General features: G+C 45.2%; 1 protein-coding gene across 6 annotated transcripts in view; it reads left to right on the top strand.

Moving 5' to 3' along the window:
* FHOD3 (formin homology 2 domain containing 3) overlaps positions 1 to 17,721 on the top strand; it is a 464,855-nt gene that overhangs the window by 443,311 nt on the left and 3,823 nt on the right. For 4 of the 6 annotated variants that reach the window (XM_077900508.1, XM_077900510.1, XM_077900511.1 and 1 more), the window contains 2 exons: positions 2,281 to 2,455; positions 10,592 to 10,753. In XM_077900508.1, the coding sequence (XP_077756634.1) occupies positions 2,281 to 2,455; positions 10,592 to 10,753 (337 nt within the window). Of the gene's footprint in view, positions 1 to 701; positions 726 to 2,280; positions 2,456 to 10,591; positions 10,754 to 17,721 lie in introns of all 6 variants that reach the window. The other 2 variants (XM_077900507.1, XM_077900509.1) reach the window with 1 other exon arrangement.

Genomic DNA, 17,721 nt, shown 5'->3' on the forward strand with positions numbered 1-17,721 from the left:
AAAAGGGATATTTATTTTAAAGTTACTTAAAGAAGTTTATCAGGTGATAATTAAAAGCTTGGCATGTCAGTTCAGAAAGCCTCCATGAGGGGCAGGTAAGATTTTTAAAAGAACTTAATTTCGTGTTTCTGAGGAGTCATATGACCCATTCTGCTTGGGCATTGGTTGCACTGGTTCTGTATGGCCTGTATGTGGAAGGATTCATGGAGGCCCACACCTGGCAGCCTGGGCAGGGAGGGCCCAAGCACTCGAGATGAGAGGGAGATAGTGGCTGACAGGTAGCACATGGCAGATAGAGGCTGGTCCACGTGCAGAGGCCCTGATGAGCAGCAGGGTATGGTGGGTTCCACACCGAGTAGCAGGGCACAGAGCTGGGAGTTAGGTCTATAGCAGACCGAACACCAGGTACACTGGCTATATGCCCTTGGGCAGCCTCACGAGATTGGTCTGGAGCCCCACAAATTCCTCCTGACTTTGGTCAGAACTGGCCTTGGAGCTCAGAGAGGGAATGTCTGGACACAGGCAGTAGGGCTACGCAGTCAGAATCTGGCAGCTCCCACCTCAGGAGGGCAGACCCTGGTGGTGGTGGCTAATTCCTTTATTTGGAATTTGGTAGGACATTAAGATCTCATCTTTGCTAACTTCTGTACCTTCTAAGAATCCCTTCTGTCTTTTCCATCCTGTCCTGTCCTCTCGGGTAGACTGATGAAGAGGATGAAGTGGAGGTAGGACTGTTTATAAACATGAGGAATGCCACACTTGACCTTCCCAAGTGTGCTGTAGAGTCTAACCTAACATAAGCAGCATGAGGCATCAGCACCATCCAGTGTTCTAAACCATGCATGGTCATTTTCTGGTTGCTTTCCGTGTGATCACTAACCTCCTCACACAGGTTCTCATTATGATGGGTATGCCAGTAATCAAAGGGTTAACTGCATTTTCCAAGCAGTCCCTGAGTCCCAGGCACTGTCAGGAATGGCAAGTTCAGCTGATCTAACATTGGAGATATTCTCCTAATATTGGAGACGTGGACAGGGAGTTCTCCCTCCAGCCCCCTGGCTGAGCCTTTTGGCAACTCAAATATGAGAACTGGCTTCTAGGATAACCATGGAAAGAGCCCTAAAACCAAAGAGGAAGTGGGACAGTGGTCACAGAAATGGTCATCACTCATAGGCAGCCTTTGACTTGTGCCCATTTTCTCAGCTGGCATCCATTGGATTCACTGGGATTTGTGTGTCCAGGGGTGGGATGGCAGGGGCTCCTCCTCCTGGCCCTGGTGCAGATGGGAGAACCAGAAATGAAATCAGGGCCATTGGCCCTGGAACATGAGGGAGCAGTGCAGATGGTACAAGCAGATGTGACCTGGGCTCTGTTGCCATGGCTGAGACAATCGATGAAAAGGGGAAGCCAGGAACCTGTGGAACTGCTCTTTGCAAACATTAACTGACTTTCCTCTTCTCATCCAGCTGTTTGGCCTTGTGTACATATGTATGGCCCAGTATTCTAGAATATCTCTTTTAAAATATACATGCCCTGATTCTTTGCTCAGCTCCGGTGAGAGAATATGATCATGTACATGTAATGCGTGTTGGGGCAACCATATTTCTGACACAGCCAGAAGCAATGAGTGTTGCCAAACTCTGTTTCAGCATGAATTTCCATGTCATGTTCTGGTCTAGGCCTTGCAGTTGATTCCCTTGGGGCCTTTGACAAATCATTGAATCTTGGAGAGCTTTAGTTTCCTTCTCTGTAAAGTGAGATGGGACTAGGTCTGGAAAGATTCTGGCCAGTGTTTACCATAGTATGATTCTTTGTAAATGTTAACATCACAAGTGATCTATAAGAAAATTTTAACTTCTCTCTGGTGCTAAATTAAAAAAAACCCATCTCAAGACATTTGATTAACTGAGCATATTTTAATTCTCATATCAGGGCTCTGGTGTTAGAAACAGATTGCAGTTCTGAGTTCTTCCCAGGGTGGAGGTCCGTTGCCCCCAGCAGGCACCCCCTGAGGGGAATCTGCAGTGAGCCAGGAGAGCCATGACAGCAGAGGGATGGGTGTGGGCCTTTTGCCACCGGGGCTTTCTTTCTGATAAGAGAACTTCCTGTATACGTGGATGTTTGTCATTGGTTCATTTGACAACCATAGTGACGGCCATAGAGATTGTGTCTGCAGAATGTGCATAAACAAGAAAGAGGTTTTCCTCCCCTAGACGTTTTATAAGCTTGAGTTGTTTTGGGGGAGTCACCTCATGCCCATACCCCTACTTTGGTCTGCAGTCCGGCAAGTTCTCCAGCAGCTCTCCAGCACCTCTGAGCCAGCCGCAGGGCCTGACCTATGCCGAGGACGCCACGGAGCACGAGAACATGAAGGCCGTGCTGAAGACCTCGTCACCCGCTGTGGAAGATGCCACCCCCGTACTGGGTGTCCGCACACGCAGCCGAGCAAGCCGAGGTAACTCCTGGCCCCCCTGGCCAGTTGCCCACCCATGGGGGGAGTCTGGTCCCCATCACAGGGGTACAGATTACTGTGTCCAGGGAGTATCTGCTAAGGGACCCCAGCTGCCCAGGACCACCAGTATTGCCATTGGCACTTTCCATCACTCACATCTTTGTGACCCCCTGCAGTACTTCATCTCCAAACCAAACAGCACTCCCACAGGTGTAACTTAGCTCACACAAGAGGAGTTATGATTCTGAATGAATACTTAGGGGTTAGAGCAGGCTGTCAGCAAACCACACCCTGGGCCCAATTTAGCCAGCCACCTATTTGGTAAATGGGGTTTTCATCAGAACCAGCCAGGCGTATCCATTTGGGTGTCATCCATGGTGCCTGAATGCGGTGCTGCCACAGTTGGAGTGGTTGTGGCAGAGACCTCAGGTTTTCACTAGCTGGTTCTGTGTAGAAGTTTGCTGGATTCAAGAATTGCTCCTTTTTGCCTTTTTTAATCTTTAGAGGCAATGAAGAAATGAAAACTACAGGTGGTAAAGACAGATAAGAATTTCTAGCTTTGTTTCATAACTTGGAAGGGGTAGTTTATTGAATTGAGAATTAAAGTGTATTATTCATCTGAGTGTGTTCAGTGGTGTTCCCCGCTCCAGCTGGACAGCACATGAACCCCTCCTCAGTTTCCTTACTGCCCACAACACAAGGCTCATGCTATTCATGCTGTTGCTTGGGTCCCCCTGTGGTCTAGTCCCAGCCTGTCTCCCACACTTGGCACTCACTTACCCCCACATTGCGGGCATCTCCCTTCTGGGAACCCAGTGTCTTCCTGAGCGCCCTCTGCTGTCCACTTTTCCTCTGCCTTTCCAGCCCCCATTCACCTCCAAAATCCACCTCCTCATCTCCTAGGGCCATTCCTTCCTTCCATGGACTCCTGAGCTGCCAATTCAGGCTGCCTCAAGATTACAGACTTTATCACTAAAGAAAATGAACTCCTGGAGGACAGGCTTTCCCCTCTTGGTGTTTTCTTAGTCCATACTATGTGCACAGCCAGAAGAAGGTATATGATTTGTTATCTCCAAACAGAGATGCTCTGGCAGGTGACAGGGGTTCTAGTCGTAAGTATACTGGGTGAAAAAATAGAACAGGCCAGGTAGACTGGGTTGCAGGTTAGCTTACCTAACACGGAAACTCAGTAAAGCAGTGAGTATGTGCAGTGCCCGTCAGGCATGCTCCCAAGCTCTGGAGAACATTCAGACTCACAGGATGACAGAAAGGCAGCTGGAATCTAGGGTTGCAAGCTTCGAGAAACCCCAAGGAGGCCCTTCAGTGACTTCTGTCTTTGTGGACTTACAATGCTTTTGGAATGTTGCTATTGTCAATTCTGTTGAATATAAAAAAAAGAATGATAGTAATAATAACTTCAACATAAAAGAAAAAATAAATGTAGTTTCAAGTGTTCTTTATAAGAAAATGGGTCACACAGTAGGCACTGTGGAAGTTCTTGTCAACCTGAGGACCACAAACTGCCATCTACGGAGGAGTCTTGAAAGGGCTTCCAGTCCCTAAGTTCCAGTGTTCCAAGTCCCTAAGGTTTATGTGGGATTCCCATAGTCGAGCTGCACCTCAGACTTTTTATGATATGACAAAATTTTTCTTATTTTATGTGAGTTCGATATCACTCTAGTTCCTTTCTCTGCTTCTTAGTGTTGGACTTTTAGCAGGATTTTTACTTTGATAGGCAGCTAAGAAGATGCCAAAAGAAGGGCAGCCTTCCTCCACCTTCACCCCAGTGTTATCCTGAGACATGGTAGCAAAGTCATATAATCTACTACAACCTTGATTCTCAAACTATCCCAAAAACTTGCAAATATTATTATTATATCAAATAATCAAAGACTGGGTTCTCTTGGATTTGGTTTTTCCAAACCCCCTGACTTCTAGGTAGTTTTGGTTGTGGAGTTAGAAGAAAATGCATAAATATTCTGCTTTAGCAATGAAAGGGCAGCCTTTTGGTGACCAACAGCAGAGAGACACAGTGGTGAAGAACCACAGCCCTGAGCACCCTATGTGGTACATTCTGATAATTTGACTTTTTTTTTTTTAAGACTTCTTCCTTTACTTTAGAGAGAGAACACGTATGGGGGTGGTGGGGGTGGTGAAAAGTGACAAAGGGAGAAGGAGAGGGAATCTCAAGCAGATTCCCCACTGAGTGTGAAGCCTGGGGCAGGACCCTATCTCACGACCCTGGGATCGTGACCTGAGCTGAAGTTAAGAGTCAAATGCTCAATCAACTGAGCCACCCAGGTGCTCCTGATTTTTTGCAAGGAAGAAGAGGTGTCCTTGTAGAAAAGACTATCTATGAAAGGCCTCCATTTCTTAGAAAAGCCAAGTAGTGATACAGAGAAGAAATGTGTAAGCCAGAAAGAGTATAAGAGGAGAGAAAAAATTAAGGAAGGTTAGACAGTGAAGAAAATAGTATCATTAAATGCTTAACAGTAGAGACTATTATTCTAGATGAAGCATAAAAAATAGATAAGAATAAACAAAACAGCTTTGCAGTGTTGTGGTGTGTGTGAAAGGAAATCACCTGTACCTGTGGCACTTAAAAAGGCCTAAGACCTTCCATGGATGAGTCTAGAGTCTCTGGGCCCAGCAGCTCTCAAAGGCTTTGTGTCCTGGCCAAACCATGGCCACCAAGAAGATGAAGGCCAGCACAGAGTTGACCACAGCCATCAGGAGTCTTGAGCCCCTGTACCTGGGTGGATGCAAGGGTAGCCTGATGGAAGCCATCTGGATGGAGATGGAGCCTAGTTCGTCCAATGGAATGACAGACTGTGCTAATTTTTAAAGAGAAAGGGATTAGAAAGGAAGGCTATTCAGTTTCTCTGCACATTCAGGAACTTATCCTTCCAGATGGCACAGAGTAGAGAGTGGCAGGCCACCACTTCCACTTAAGCAACTAGAATTTTTTTTTTAATGGCAAGAGCTTTCTTTTAAAAGCTATCAGTGAACTGTGAAGGGAAAAAGGACTAGACAAATGAGAGTTGTAGACAAGCTGAGCATGCCTCTCCAGGACACTTTGCCGAGTTTGGGCATAGGGTGAGAGTTGGAACCCACCACGGACAGAGAGACTCTAATAGGAGAGAGAAGCCATTAGAACGTCTAATAGCAACATGAGCCGGTATAAGGGATTGGAAGTAGAGGGTCTCCAAACTCCAAGACTCCAAATGTCTTCTCTAGGAGACATTTACTAAGTGCTGGGGCAGCATGGAGAGGGGGAGGTTGGGCCAGAAAGGCTGGAGGAAATCTCCGTAAAGGTCTGAGGAAACAAAGACAAGCTAGAGTAAGTAATCACTTTCAACAAATACATACAGATATTTAAAAACAGAGGTGGATGGATTCTTCATGAAAACTACAGTCTGGTCCCAACCCCATTCAGTACTTCACCATGTCTGCTCAACAGAAAAGAGTGAAGGTTGGGAAATGACACTGACCCCAGTCTCTGCATCCTTCTGTACACAAAGTGCAGTGCATAGTCCAAATTACTAGCCAAGACAAGAATATGAAAATGTGGGCACCTGGGTGGCTCAGGGGTTGAGCGTCTGCCTTCAGCGCAGGTTGTGATCCTGGGATCCTGGGATCCTGCATCAGGCTCACCCCATGGAGCCTACTTCTCCCTCTGCCTATGTCTCTGCCTCTCACTCTCTCTGTGTCTCTTATGAATAATTAAATAGAATCTTTAAAAAACAAAGAATATGAAAATGTGCCCAGAGAGGAAAAGGAGGCAGTAGCAGCAGATCCACAGGTGGTCCATATATTTAAATATGTAGCCAAGGTTTAACCACTACAAAGTTAAAGAACATAAAGGAAATTAGAGACAAATTGATTAAAGGGGGGATCATTTCAACAGCAAATTGGAACATATTTTTAAAAGGAATCAAAGAGACATTTGAGAACTGCAAAAGGAATAACCAAAATAAGGAAATCAGTGGATGAGTTTAACAGCAGACTCATCTCAGCAAGAGAAAGGATTAGTGAATTCCAAGACAAGTCATTAGAAAATGTACAAAGTGAAGCATAGTGAGGAAAAAATGTATAGAACAAAATGTAAGGTCTCACCTATGTGTAATCAGAGCAGCAGAAGGAGAAGGATAAGAAGCAATAATTGAAGAGCTAATGGCTGAGAATCTCCTAATGCTGATGATTAATATCAACCCACATATTGAAGAAACTTAGCAAATCTAAGGAGAATAAAAAGAAAACTTTGCCTGTAAAATATAGGCAGACTGCTGAAAACCAATGATGAAGATAAAATCTTTTTAAAAGCCAGATGGAAAAGATAAATTACCTTCTAAGGTACAACTATCAGAATGAGGGCTCACTGTTATCTGAAGCTATGGAAGTCAGAAGAAAGTGAAATGACATCTTCAAACTGCCAGGAAGAAAAGTTTTAGACCTATAAGTTTGTATCCACGGAAATTCTTGTAGAAACAGAGGACAACTTTTATTACATTAAAAGATAATCTCGGGATCCCTGGGTGGCGCAGTGGTTTGGCGCCTGCCTTTGGCCCAGGGCGTGATCCTGGAGACCCGGGATCGAATCCCGTGTCGGGCTCCCGGTGCATGGAGCCTGCTTCTCCCTCTGCCTGTGTCTCTGCCTCTCTCTCTCTCTCTCTCTCTCTCTGTGTGTGTGACTATCATAAATAAAAAATTTAAAAAAAGAAACTTCTTAAAAAAATAAATAAATAAAAAATAAAAGATAATCTCTATTTTGATATAATCATCTCACTTGTATACTATTTCCTTAGGTTAGATTTTTAAGGGGAAAAAATAAGTTACAGTGTATACTTCAAACCGCAGTTTGCATTTTTTTGTTGAAATGTAGTTGACACAATATTATATTGGTTGCTCGTGTACAACATTGTGATTCAACAAGTCTATATTATCAATTTACATATTTTAAAAAATGAAGTCAACATAAAGTAATATGGTGCTATCATAATCTATAATGCTTCATTCCTACATTCTCAGTACATGTAAATGTCTTCCAGGATGCCTGGGTGGCTCACTCAGTTTAGCATCCAACTCTTGACTTTGGCTCAAGTCATGATCTTGGGGTCACAAGATCAAGCCCCAAGTCACGCTCCACACTCAGTGGAGGAGCCTGCTTGAGATTCTGTCCCCCTCCCTCTGCCCTCACTTCCCATCCCTGCTCACATGTGCACGAGCTCCCTCTCTCTCTAAAATATATAAATCTTAAAAAAAAAAAACAATAAATATCTTGCTAACACTTAGAAACTGTGGTGAGCCAGTGGCCTCTTGGGGTCTGTAAAAAGTATAGGGCAGAGTTTCCTTGATGCTATATGTGGGCACAAGATTCCAGGGGAAAAATCCTATGTGTTCTTCCATATAGGTAAAATTCCTATATGGAAAGAATGTACGTAAACAGTTATTTGGCAAGAAAGTAACCAAGGAGTGGGGGGATAAAAAAGCAGAATTGGGACTGAGGTAATAAAAGAATGATATCATCACAAAACCAAGTCTGGCAATCCTAAACATATGGCAACACGTCCCTCTGAAGCATTTCCTGACATTACAGTGAAAGTAGATCCCTAGGGATGTTTAAGATGGGAAGAATAGGTAATTCTTAGTAGGAAGATCAGATGATGCCTTCATTTTTGGCCCAGTGCTTTGAAAATGTATTATGAGCAAATACAGTTGATTGAAACTTGTGCATTTTTGGAAGGGTAGCTTTGGCATTTTAAAATAAGAAACAATTACAAATCAGTAGGTAAAAGGGAAAACGGTAAATTGCTGGGCAAAACACAATTGCGCTGTTGATTGCTCTGTCTGATTTGAGGAAGACCATTGTTCAGAAGCTCCAAAGGGTCCCAGGGTGAGAATGGTGCTAGTGTAAGACCTCTTGCCACCAATAAGACCACCTGGACCATCCTGGGAATGCAGAAAAATTCAACCATTTCAAAAATTCTTTTCTGAGAGAAGCCTATTTTTTTAAAAAATTTTTATAACCATTTTTAAAAAAGATTTATTTATTTGTTTGTTTATTTATTTATGATAGAGAGAGAGAGAGAGGGGCAGAGACACAGGAGGAGGGAGAAGCAGGCTCCATGCTGGGAGCCCGTTGCGGGACTCAATCCCGGGACTCCAGGATCGTGCCCTAGGCCAAAGGCAGGCGCTAAACCGCTGAGCCACCCAGGGATCCCCGAGAAGCCTATTTTTAAAAGGCTTCTAGGATGCTGAAAAATCTAGTCTGATGAAATCAAGTACCTTTGGGGATAAGCAGATAAAGTACAATGTATGATTTTTGTAAATGCCAGTGCTATAGCTGTGCTCCCATTCGTACAACAAATGTTTAAAATGACATCAACAACAACAAAAAAACTTTGTCATTGGAAAACATATTGACCTATAGCCACAGGTCTCGGTGGGCATGTGGTGTCCCAGGAATCCTGCTACTCCTTTTGCAAAGTGTGAATTATTTATGTATGCAATTCAGCAATATGCATTTTATTGGCAGAAGTTAGGACTAAATTATAGCGTATTATGTCTTTACTGTAAAATTTCGACCATGAACGTATGTCACAAAAATCACAATCTACTGAACTGTGATCAGCTATTCCTATTGCAATCAATATCCAAATGTCAGAAGTATTTCCAAATAAGTTTGGGAATGGAACTCAAGAACTTCAGATAAGTATTTACTAACTTTTTTTTGCCTGTGGTTTGAGGAAAGCTGACTGTTCTTCAGCTTCATCTGGACCTTATACTCCAAATACCTGTGTTCCATAGACATAGAGTCTGAGAACACCCACCTACAGGCTTCTGAAATTGTATGTTTATTATAAAGGGTGGTGTAAAAATAAATAAATAAATAAATAAAGGGTGGTGTATATGGAGGAAATTCTCAAATTTGAGCATACTGCACATTTATCTTCTTACCAGAAGCATATTTCCCATCTTACAGAAGAGGTTTCACAAGGAAGTTGATCTATCGCAAAAGCATAGTTCTTGATCTGTTAGAATAGCATTCATTTCTCACTGTTGAACATGACTTGGGAGCTCACATTTATGTGATGCTTTCTTCTTATCTATAGGCAGATGCTTTTATGCCAGACTTAGACATGGCCTATCTTAATATATAGGTAAGTTACTTAAAATGTGTTTTTCTGGTCAAGGACCAGAGAAAAATTTATGTCAGTTCCCCCTTGCTAGTTGAAGAAGATAATCTTGTCATGATTTTTAAAGGTTAAGTAATCCAGGGGCACCTGGGTGGCTCAATTGGTTAAGCAGTTGATTCTTGATTTTGGCTCAGGTCATGGTCTCAGGGTCATGAGATCAAGCCTTGTGTTGGGCTCTGCACTCAGCGAGGAGTCTGTTTGAGATTCTCTCTCCTTCTCCCTTTGTCCCTACTCATACTATGTGTTTGCTAGTGTGCACTCTCTTTCTCTCTCTCTGTAAAAATAAACCTTTAAAAAAATGTTTTTAAGATTTTATTTTTATTTATTCATGAGAGACACACAGAGAGAGGCAAAGACATAGGCAGAGGGAGTAAAGCAGGATCCTTCTGGGGAACCCAGTACATGGGACTCAATCCCAAGACCCCAGGATCAGGCCCTGAGCTGAAGGCAGATGCTAAAGCACTGAGCCACCCAGGTGTCCCTAATTTTTTTTTTTTTAAAGTTAAGTAATCCAAAGATGAACTGTTACAAAGCCTACTGATTTCTATTTAACTAGAAGAGAGGTTAGGGTTAGTTGACAGTCACTAGGCACATACAGCCATGGATGAAAGCTGAGTTAACACGGATCTCCAGACATTACTGGGCGTACATCACTGAGTACCTGATGTGTTCTGTGGTGTGATGTCTGCCCTCCCACCCTCACGGGGCCTGTGGAGGCCTCCGGTTGCAGTGTCACAGGGTAGTATTAGGTCAGTGCTCCACGGATGTGTGAGTGGGAGTAGCCGCCACAGGTCACAGTAGTGGCCCTGCAGTGGGGGACGGGCGACTACCCCCAGATCTGGCTGTGACCCATTGCTGACACTGGAAGAGTAGAGTTGGCATTTTCTCTAGTGTCTTCCTTCTCTCTGAGTACGTGGCACCCTCTGGTTGTTTCATTCTTCAGGATCCGCTAGTTCGTGGACTATGGGAACCGATGAGTCCCCTAACGTCACGGATGATGCAGCCGATGAGATCATGGATCGCATCGTCAAGTCGGCCACCCAGGTGCCCAGTCAGCGAGTGGTGCCTCGGGAGAGGAAGCGCTCCCGGGCCAACCGGAAGTCTCGTAAGTGCCTTGGAGCTGGGGTGAGGGACTTGCCCTGCAGGGACCTGCCCTCCTGTTCCCTAAGCCCTGGGAAGGGCAGACGCTCAGAGGCTGGCTCCAGCCAGTTGTCAGTGATGCCTGGAGGGTCCACCCCAGCTCATCAACGAGAGGTTTCCTGGTTGACTATCAGCATTGCCACTGTGGAGGAGGAGGGTGCAGCCACACCCATCCAGTGCATTTGCCACTTCTGGGCTGGCCTCCTTCAGTTCTCACTCTGTTCCCAGGAGGGTCTGAGAGACCCTTTAATACCTCTGGTGTGCAGGCTGGGTGCGGGGATTAATTGCCAAGCACTGCCCCAGGTGCTTTTCTGAGGCCATGTTTCTGCATCAGGGGCCACTTTCTAGCTGAAGATGATTCCCCGCTGTTCACAAACATGTCAAAGGCAAAAAACAATGATTTTATGGTCATTAGGGTGCTTAGAATACTTAATGCCAATCTAGGTTGACCAGTTTGGTTTTGTTTCTTTTGGTATCAAAATGAGAATTCCACTAAATCAAAGGGACTGATTTTCTTTGTCTGAGCCCGCCGCCTGCTCCTGCCCATGGAGTGATGGGCATGGGGCTGCCTCTGCGGGCACCATGCTAGCTCTCAAAGGGGCTGCTCTCCGTAAAGAAACAGAGTTCCTCTGTATCGTTTGACCTGTGCCTGCAATAGCTGTGACCCTTGCGTGTTTTAGGAAAGAGCTCAGCCCCTGAGCTTTGGCTGAATGCTGGGTCACTCAGCTCAGGAGACCAGCTTCAGTCTCCATTGGCTCTGCCTCCAGGAACAAGAGATGGTGATGAGCAGAGGGATTTATGGCCATCAGAAGAAGGAAGTCTGGCTACCTCTGCCTATACTGTCTCCAAAAAGTGAAAGGAGAGTGATTCCAGGTAGACTCCAGAGTCCAGTAAGAATTCAGACTCTGTTTGGTGCCACTTTGAAAGTCACACAGAAGGTGATTAGGGTTTGAGGCGCAGAGCCCAAGAGAAAGAGCTGACAAAGGATGCCAGGCCAGGGAATGGCCTCACAGAAGGGGGTCATTGCTAGGCCAGAGACCTCAGAAAAGGAGACCGCATGAGACAGTGACCTGGCCAGTCCCCGGAGACTAGGTTATGTGCTCCTCCCTCAGGTTATACGTCAGTGTTGGCAAAAAGTGTAGGCCCTGCCCTCTGGTCTAGAGAGAACCAGATTCTTCGAGAGACACATAATGTCACTGGGAACAATAACACAGTCATAATTAATTTTCCTCTTCAATCTGGCCAGGGAGATATTTTGCCTGTTTTTGTGGTTGACATAAACTAATTTCCTGTGGTATCGTTTCCATTCCAATCTTATGCAAAACAGCCGTATATTCTTTTTATTTAGCCAAACACATTTTATTCTGCGATGCAGTTACTACAACAAATACAGCCCTGAATGTATGTAAGTGTTTATCTGTAACAGGTTTAATTTATTAGTAATGGCACCATCAACAGAAATTTAAGACAGGGAAAAGTTACTTTAATTTCTGTTTAAGAGGGATGATAAACTCCAGCTTTCTCGCAAGAGGTTAAAGGAATGAGAAAAAAAACAATTTGCAAAATCGATGTGAAGTTTCGTGGCTTGGGCCTCCCTCTCAAACAATGCTGTATTTGATTTGATTGTTTAATGGCCGTGATGAGGCAAGTGGGTAATGAATAACCAACGTATTTGGGCTCTAACTCATTTGGCTAAAGACAGTAACAGTTCAGCTATTGCAGGAAACCAAACAGAATCCATCCCATAACCTAGAAATTTATGACCTCCAAGCCACTTGAGGATCCTCCAAGATAATTAAATGTCTGCTCTTGTGTTTGATGCTGGTGACTAAGACTGCGCACGCCAAGAGTCCTGCTAAAGCTTGAAAAATGCAGCCGGTGGGGATACAGTGAGGGCATCTTAATTGATTTGCAGGTTCCCATGGCTCAGTTCTGCTTTTCCAACTGGTGACAACCCAGGTCTCATTAAGTGTTTTGAATTGTCCAGTTGATTTTTAGCCTGTGAAATGGTTGATCCAATGCACTTCATGTGCCTGCCCCCAATTCTAGCCAAGGTTCTCTGATGCGCTGGTGGAGGAGAACATTCTGGGAGGTTCTTGTTTTTTTGTTTTGTTTTGTTTTTTTGTTTTTCTTATTTTGGTTTCTCTGTTCACCATATCGGGGCAGCTATTTTGTCCCAGGGCTGTTTGTTCTCTTAGGCATCCTGGATGTTGGCCTTTTCTAGAAAATCCTGAAACTAAATGGCATTTGAAATATCCTTAGCAGTGTGATTCTGCAGGATGGGCCCTAGTGGTTGGTAAGGAGGGGGAGCTGCTCCCCATGTTCTTTTCTCTTGGACCTTTCTTTGGAAGGAGGTCTCTGTGCAGCTGGCTGGCTGCATATGGCCACTCGCCCAGACTATCCCTGAACAGAACAGGATTTAGGGACTCATAGTGGTCCCTGTCTGTTCCCTTTGCCCAGGGGAGCCAGCTCTTGTCACAGTAGAGAGAGGCCGGGTACCATTTTCCCACTGAGTTTCCTTCTGAGGTGGGGGTCTGGGCCCCATCTGGGACATGACCATGAAGTTTGGACACAGAGCTGTATTTTTATAAAGATGTGATTACTTTGATGTGACTCACAGATAAACTGGCCAATTTCTTGGCTAGTTAAGATCTTAAGGCTGGTCACTCTTATATGAATAGTTTCTCAGTGGAAAGAGCCAGAAGTCCAGTTCCAGGGACTGCTGGGAAAGGAGCACAGAACCTTGATTTGATCTGGCCCCCTGACCTTCATTCCTCCGCCCACCATGACTGCCTCCTCATCGTGTCATAAATCTTCAACATCCCTCTCAAAGGGCATGTGACATAGCTCATGTTGATTTGATGTAACTAAAATCTTATTTCTTTTACAGAATTTTGAGGGATGTAACCACACTCTTTGTTAAGTAGAATATCATGGAGAAAGAAAACCATCAAATCTGAAAAATTATTGAATTTGTTTTAGGGAAAACAGGAGATATGCCTCACAAAATACGAGATCCAGCCCTGGATCTGATCAGTACACAACTTAGTTCAGTTATCTCTGCTTCTTTAAAGTGGTATTTGGAAATACCCAAGAATTTTCCCATTAATCCCATTAAAAAAGTTTCCCTGCATTTTGTTTAGTTTTTGCTTACTGACTGTGAATCAATTTTATATTATTTTATAGGGCAAGCTAATGATGGTAATAAAACAGAGGTTTTAAAACTAATGCTCTTGCAGTACAGTAAGATGTTAGTGGAAAGGACCAAAATTTCTCAAATGTTCATCTTCTCCACCACCCCTTCACTCCTATTTATTCAGCCTCTAATTATTCTTAGACCTTATTACAGATGAACTGACCCTCTAAAGATAACTGAGACTGTCCCCCTGCCCCATGTATCCAGGACACAGGATAGGAGGACAAAAAGAAGAAATCCAAGAGAGGACCAGAAGCCTCTTCCCCGACCCCAGTGGGGAGTCGCTGCATGATAGAGAGCCAGCTGGACCGTGTGCGCCCCTGGGGAGGGGTGCCACCACCAGTGCTTCCTCCACGCTACAGGAGTGGGTGACCACAGCAGCACGGAGCTGATGGTGGCTGATTTCTTACATCCTACCTAAAGCCCAATTTTAAGAATGAGAGCAGGAAATGGGGAGGGCATTTGCAGCCTGTGCTCTGCATCAGGAGGGCCTTAGGGGTGGAAATGGACAGACACCGGGAAGAGACTCGGAGGGATTTGCCAGGCATGGGGGACGGGGGGATGGAGGGCACAATCAGAGTCTGGGAACTTGGAAGAGAAGAAAGGCCCAAACCAGAGAGGTGCTGTCAGAACTGCCAACAGACCCCAGGTCACCCAGGCCCTGAAGGCAGTTCAACGCTAGGGTGTGTAGGCCTCATACCCAAGCCCACAGGCCGGGCCAGAGGTCAAGACTGTGATGCAGCAAGAAGCTCAGATAGAAGCTTCAGCTGAAAGAGGCAGATGCAGGGAGAGTTTGGAAATATTTTATTGTGTTGGATGGCTCTTGGTTGTTTCATGTTCAGACAAATCACCCTTCCGGACTGGCAGCTAGCACACTGGAGAAGAAGAAGCTGGCTTATATGTCTTCCCCCAAGTCTGGGTGCCAGGCACCCATTTGGCTCAGAGTGGAGGTTCAGGAGGAGGGAGGAGCAGGGAAAAGAGGAACCCGGGAGCGAGTCTGTCCTGCTTGTGAAAGCTGTTCTGAAAGCAAAGCAGGAGGGTTCCTGTAAGGGGGCTTTGGAAGGTGCCAAGCACCTTCGCGACATGAAGTTAGTCCATTTCTTTGCCTTTGCTACCCAGCTCAAACAGAACCCGTTTCCGCGTTTGGAATGTACCCATTTGTACAACAGAGGAGGAGGTGGGGTCCCTCTTAACTCCCGTGGCCCCCCTGAGCCTCAGGCTGCTGTAGTCCAGTGAGGCCAGCGGCTGTGAGCATTGAGTGAGGTACCTCTGATGGGTTCCCACTGTCCTCCCTCTCTGGCTCTGTCATGCTGCTGCCCAAGGGACCCCAGCCAGGTGGGAATATGAAGCTGCTGGCAGGTGCATGAGGGCTGCTGTGTTGAAGTCACACAAGAGCCAGTGCCCAAAGACCACACCTACCCAGCCGTCAATCTGCTCCCAGCACCCACCTCACTGGGCCACCTGGGATTAGACCAGACCCATCTTCACCCCTCCTTTTACCCCCCAGGGTGCTAGTTTCACAGGCTCATACCTGTGCACCAAAGTCATGGTACTTGTCTGGCTCTGCGTACATCTCTGATGGAGAACTGCCATGCTGGACTTTATCTGGAAAGGAGGAAGGCAGTTTTGTCCTGCCCAGGAAATAATGTTGAGAACGCAGGAGTCTCTGACTCTTGAACCCTCTTCCTTCTTGTCTCCAGAATGCCCCAAGTTCCTGCAGGCTCTCCCAAAAACAATGGAGAGAAGTAGTTTCGTGTCTCTCTTCCCTCACCCCTCGCACCGCTCCTATGAGGCAGGCTGTTTTTGCTTCTGAGCTGCTTGCTTCTGTTCAGGGCCTGCCTAGGAGTGACAAGGACTATTGTGGAGTCCTGGATGTGAAAGCAGTCACGGGCTAGCCAGAGGGAGGTCTGTAGAGCCAAGACCATGGCCAGGCCCGTGGTTCCAGAAAGTGCTTGCTGCAATAAGTATTTCCAAGAGTTGTCTTCTTGTGGGGGAACTTACTCCTGTGTGAGGCAGAACTTGGAGAGTTCGACTCTGTTGTCACAAAGGCCATTGCCTTCCTGAGGACCTGCCTTTCCCTGTGTCTCAGGTGGCAGTGATTTAAGTCGAGACTCCAAACCTGGGCTGGCCAGCAGAATCTCCTGGAAAAGGTTAAAATGCAGTATGTGGGCCTCTCTTGGAGACTCGTGTTCAGTGCTTCTGGGCTGAGGTTCAAGCTGGATTTAAATCAACCAGGTTTGGGAACCTTTAGTTTTTGTTATTATTCTGGGTTTTGTTGTTGTTGTTTTTATTGCCATTTAACTTTTTATTATTTTGAAAGAGTTTTAGAGTAATAGACAAGTTGCAAAAAGAGTCCACTTGCCTTCTATCCTTCACCCAGCTTCCTCTCATGTTAACACCTTGCATAACCTAGGACAATTTATTGACATTAAGAATTAACCTTGGTACAGTACTATTAGCTGAACTAGGGGCTTCATTCACATTTTACCAGTATTTCCATTAATGTCCTCTTTCTTTTCCACTACCCTACCCAGACTGTTCCATTACATTGAGAAAAAATGTTTCCTCTGATGAGTGGAGGACATTTTAAGAGCTCAACACTTTTGAAAAAAGTACTGGTCAATTATTTTGTGGAATGCCTGTTGTTTTGGGAAACCTCTCCTTCTAATGGACAGATTTATGAGGAAAAACCAGATGGAGGGTAGAAAAAGAAGTCAGATGGCTAGATAATTGACATTGACAAAACAAAATGAACCAACCCATAGAAAGTCTAATACGGAATCAATCATCGTGCTAGAGCTTAAAACAGTTCCCTACATTTAAGTCCAAAGAGGCATGACTGCACCTGCTATTTTGGCTCCACTCAGTGGATGGGTCCCTCAAGGAACAAGCTGTGAGTAAATAGTCTTGTTACTTCTCAACCACCAAGTACATACACTTAGGATCTCTTAAAGTCCTGATACTAGTTGCCATAGTCCTAGACACATTGCTCTGTGTACTTGTTAGAAAATCTTTAGTAGAATCTTAGGGATTACAAAAAAAAGCTAAATTATTTCCAAACTGTTTGGCATTATGTGCAAAAGAGAAAAAACTATTGTCAATGATCTAAAGGTGCAAGAGTACAAATAGATTTCTGCCGGATGGAAGTAAAACTCAGTGGGTGACCCATAGGTAGGAAAGATTGTCCAAATGTGTCCTGCTGAGGCTTCAGCAGGGCACAGCCATTTCCAGGATGTCTTGGCTGAAATTCCTCTGCACCACTAACTGTGTGCACTCTGCCAGGGACTTAATCTCTCTATGCAGTCTGTTCACTTGCTGGAGAAATAACAACAGGACTCTTCTCATGGGGCTTCCAAAGGGAATAAATGGAATCATCCAGGCTCACCCTCAGTAAATGGGAGGTTGCCATCACTGCTATTCTCAGATTCAGCTCATTTTTAGCAAAGAGCCACCTGAGAGCACTTTGTAGGATCAAAATATCTTTCAATTCTAGGGATAGGGAGAGAAAAAGAACTTAGGGTTTTTCCCCTGAATCTCCAGACAGCCCTGTGCCTCATGTTGACAGCAGATGCTCTCCTGTGTCTGATCCCACTGCTGTCACTGCTGCATCATGGAGCCGTCACAAATGCCTGGGGCAGAGAGTGGCTGCTGGTGCCAGCAAAGTGACCCGTGCCATCTCTGGAAGTGCTGCGAGGCAGACAGGGATAAACATTGCCATGGTCTGTTCTCTGTTAAGC

Source organism: Canis aureus, chromosome 6 (genome assembly GCF_053574225.1).
Source record: "Canis aureus isolate CA01 chromosome 6, VMU_Caureus_v.1.0, whole genome shotgun sequence".
Classification (NCBI taxonomy): Eukaryota; Metazoa; Chordata; class Mammalia; order Carnivora; family Canidae; genus Canis; species Canis aureus.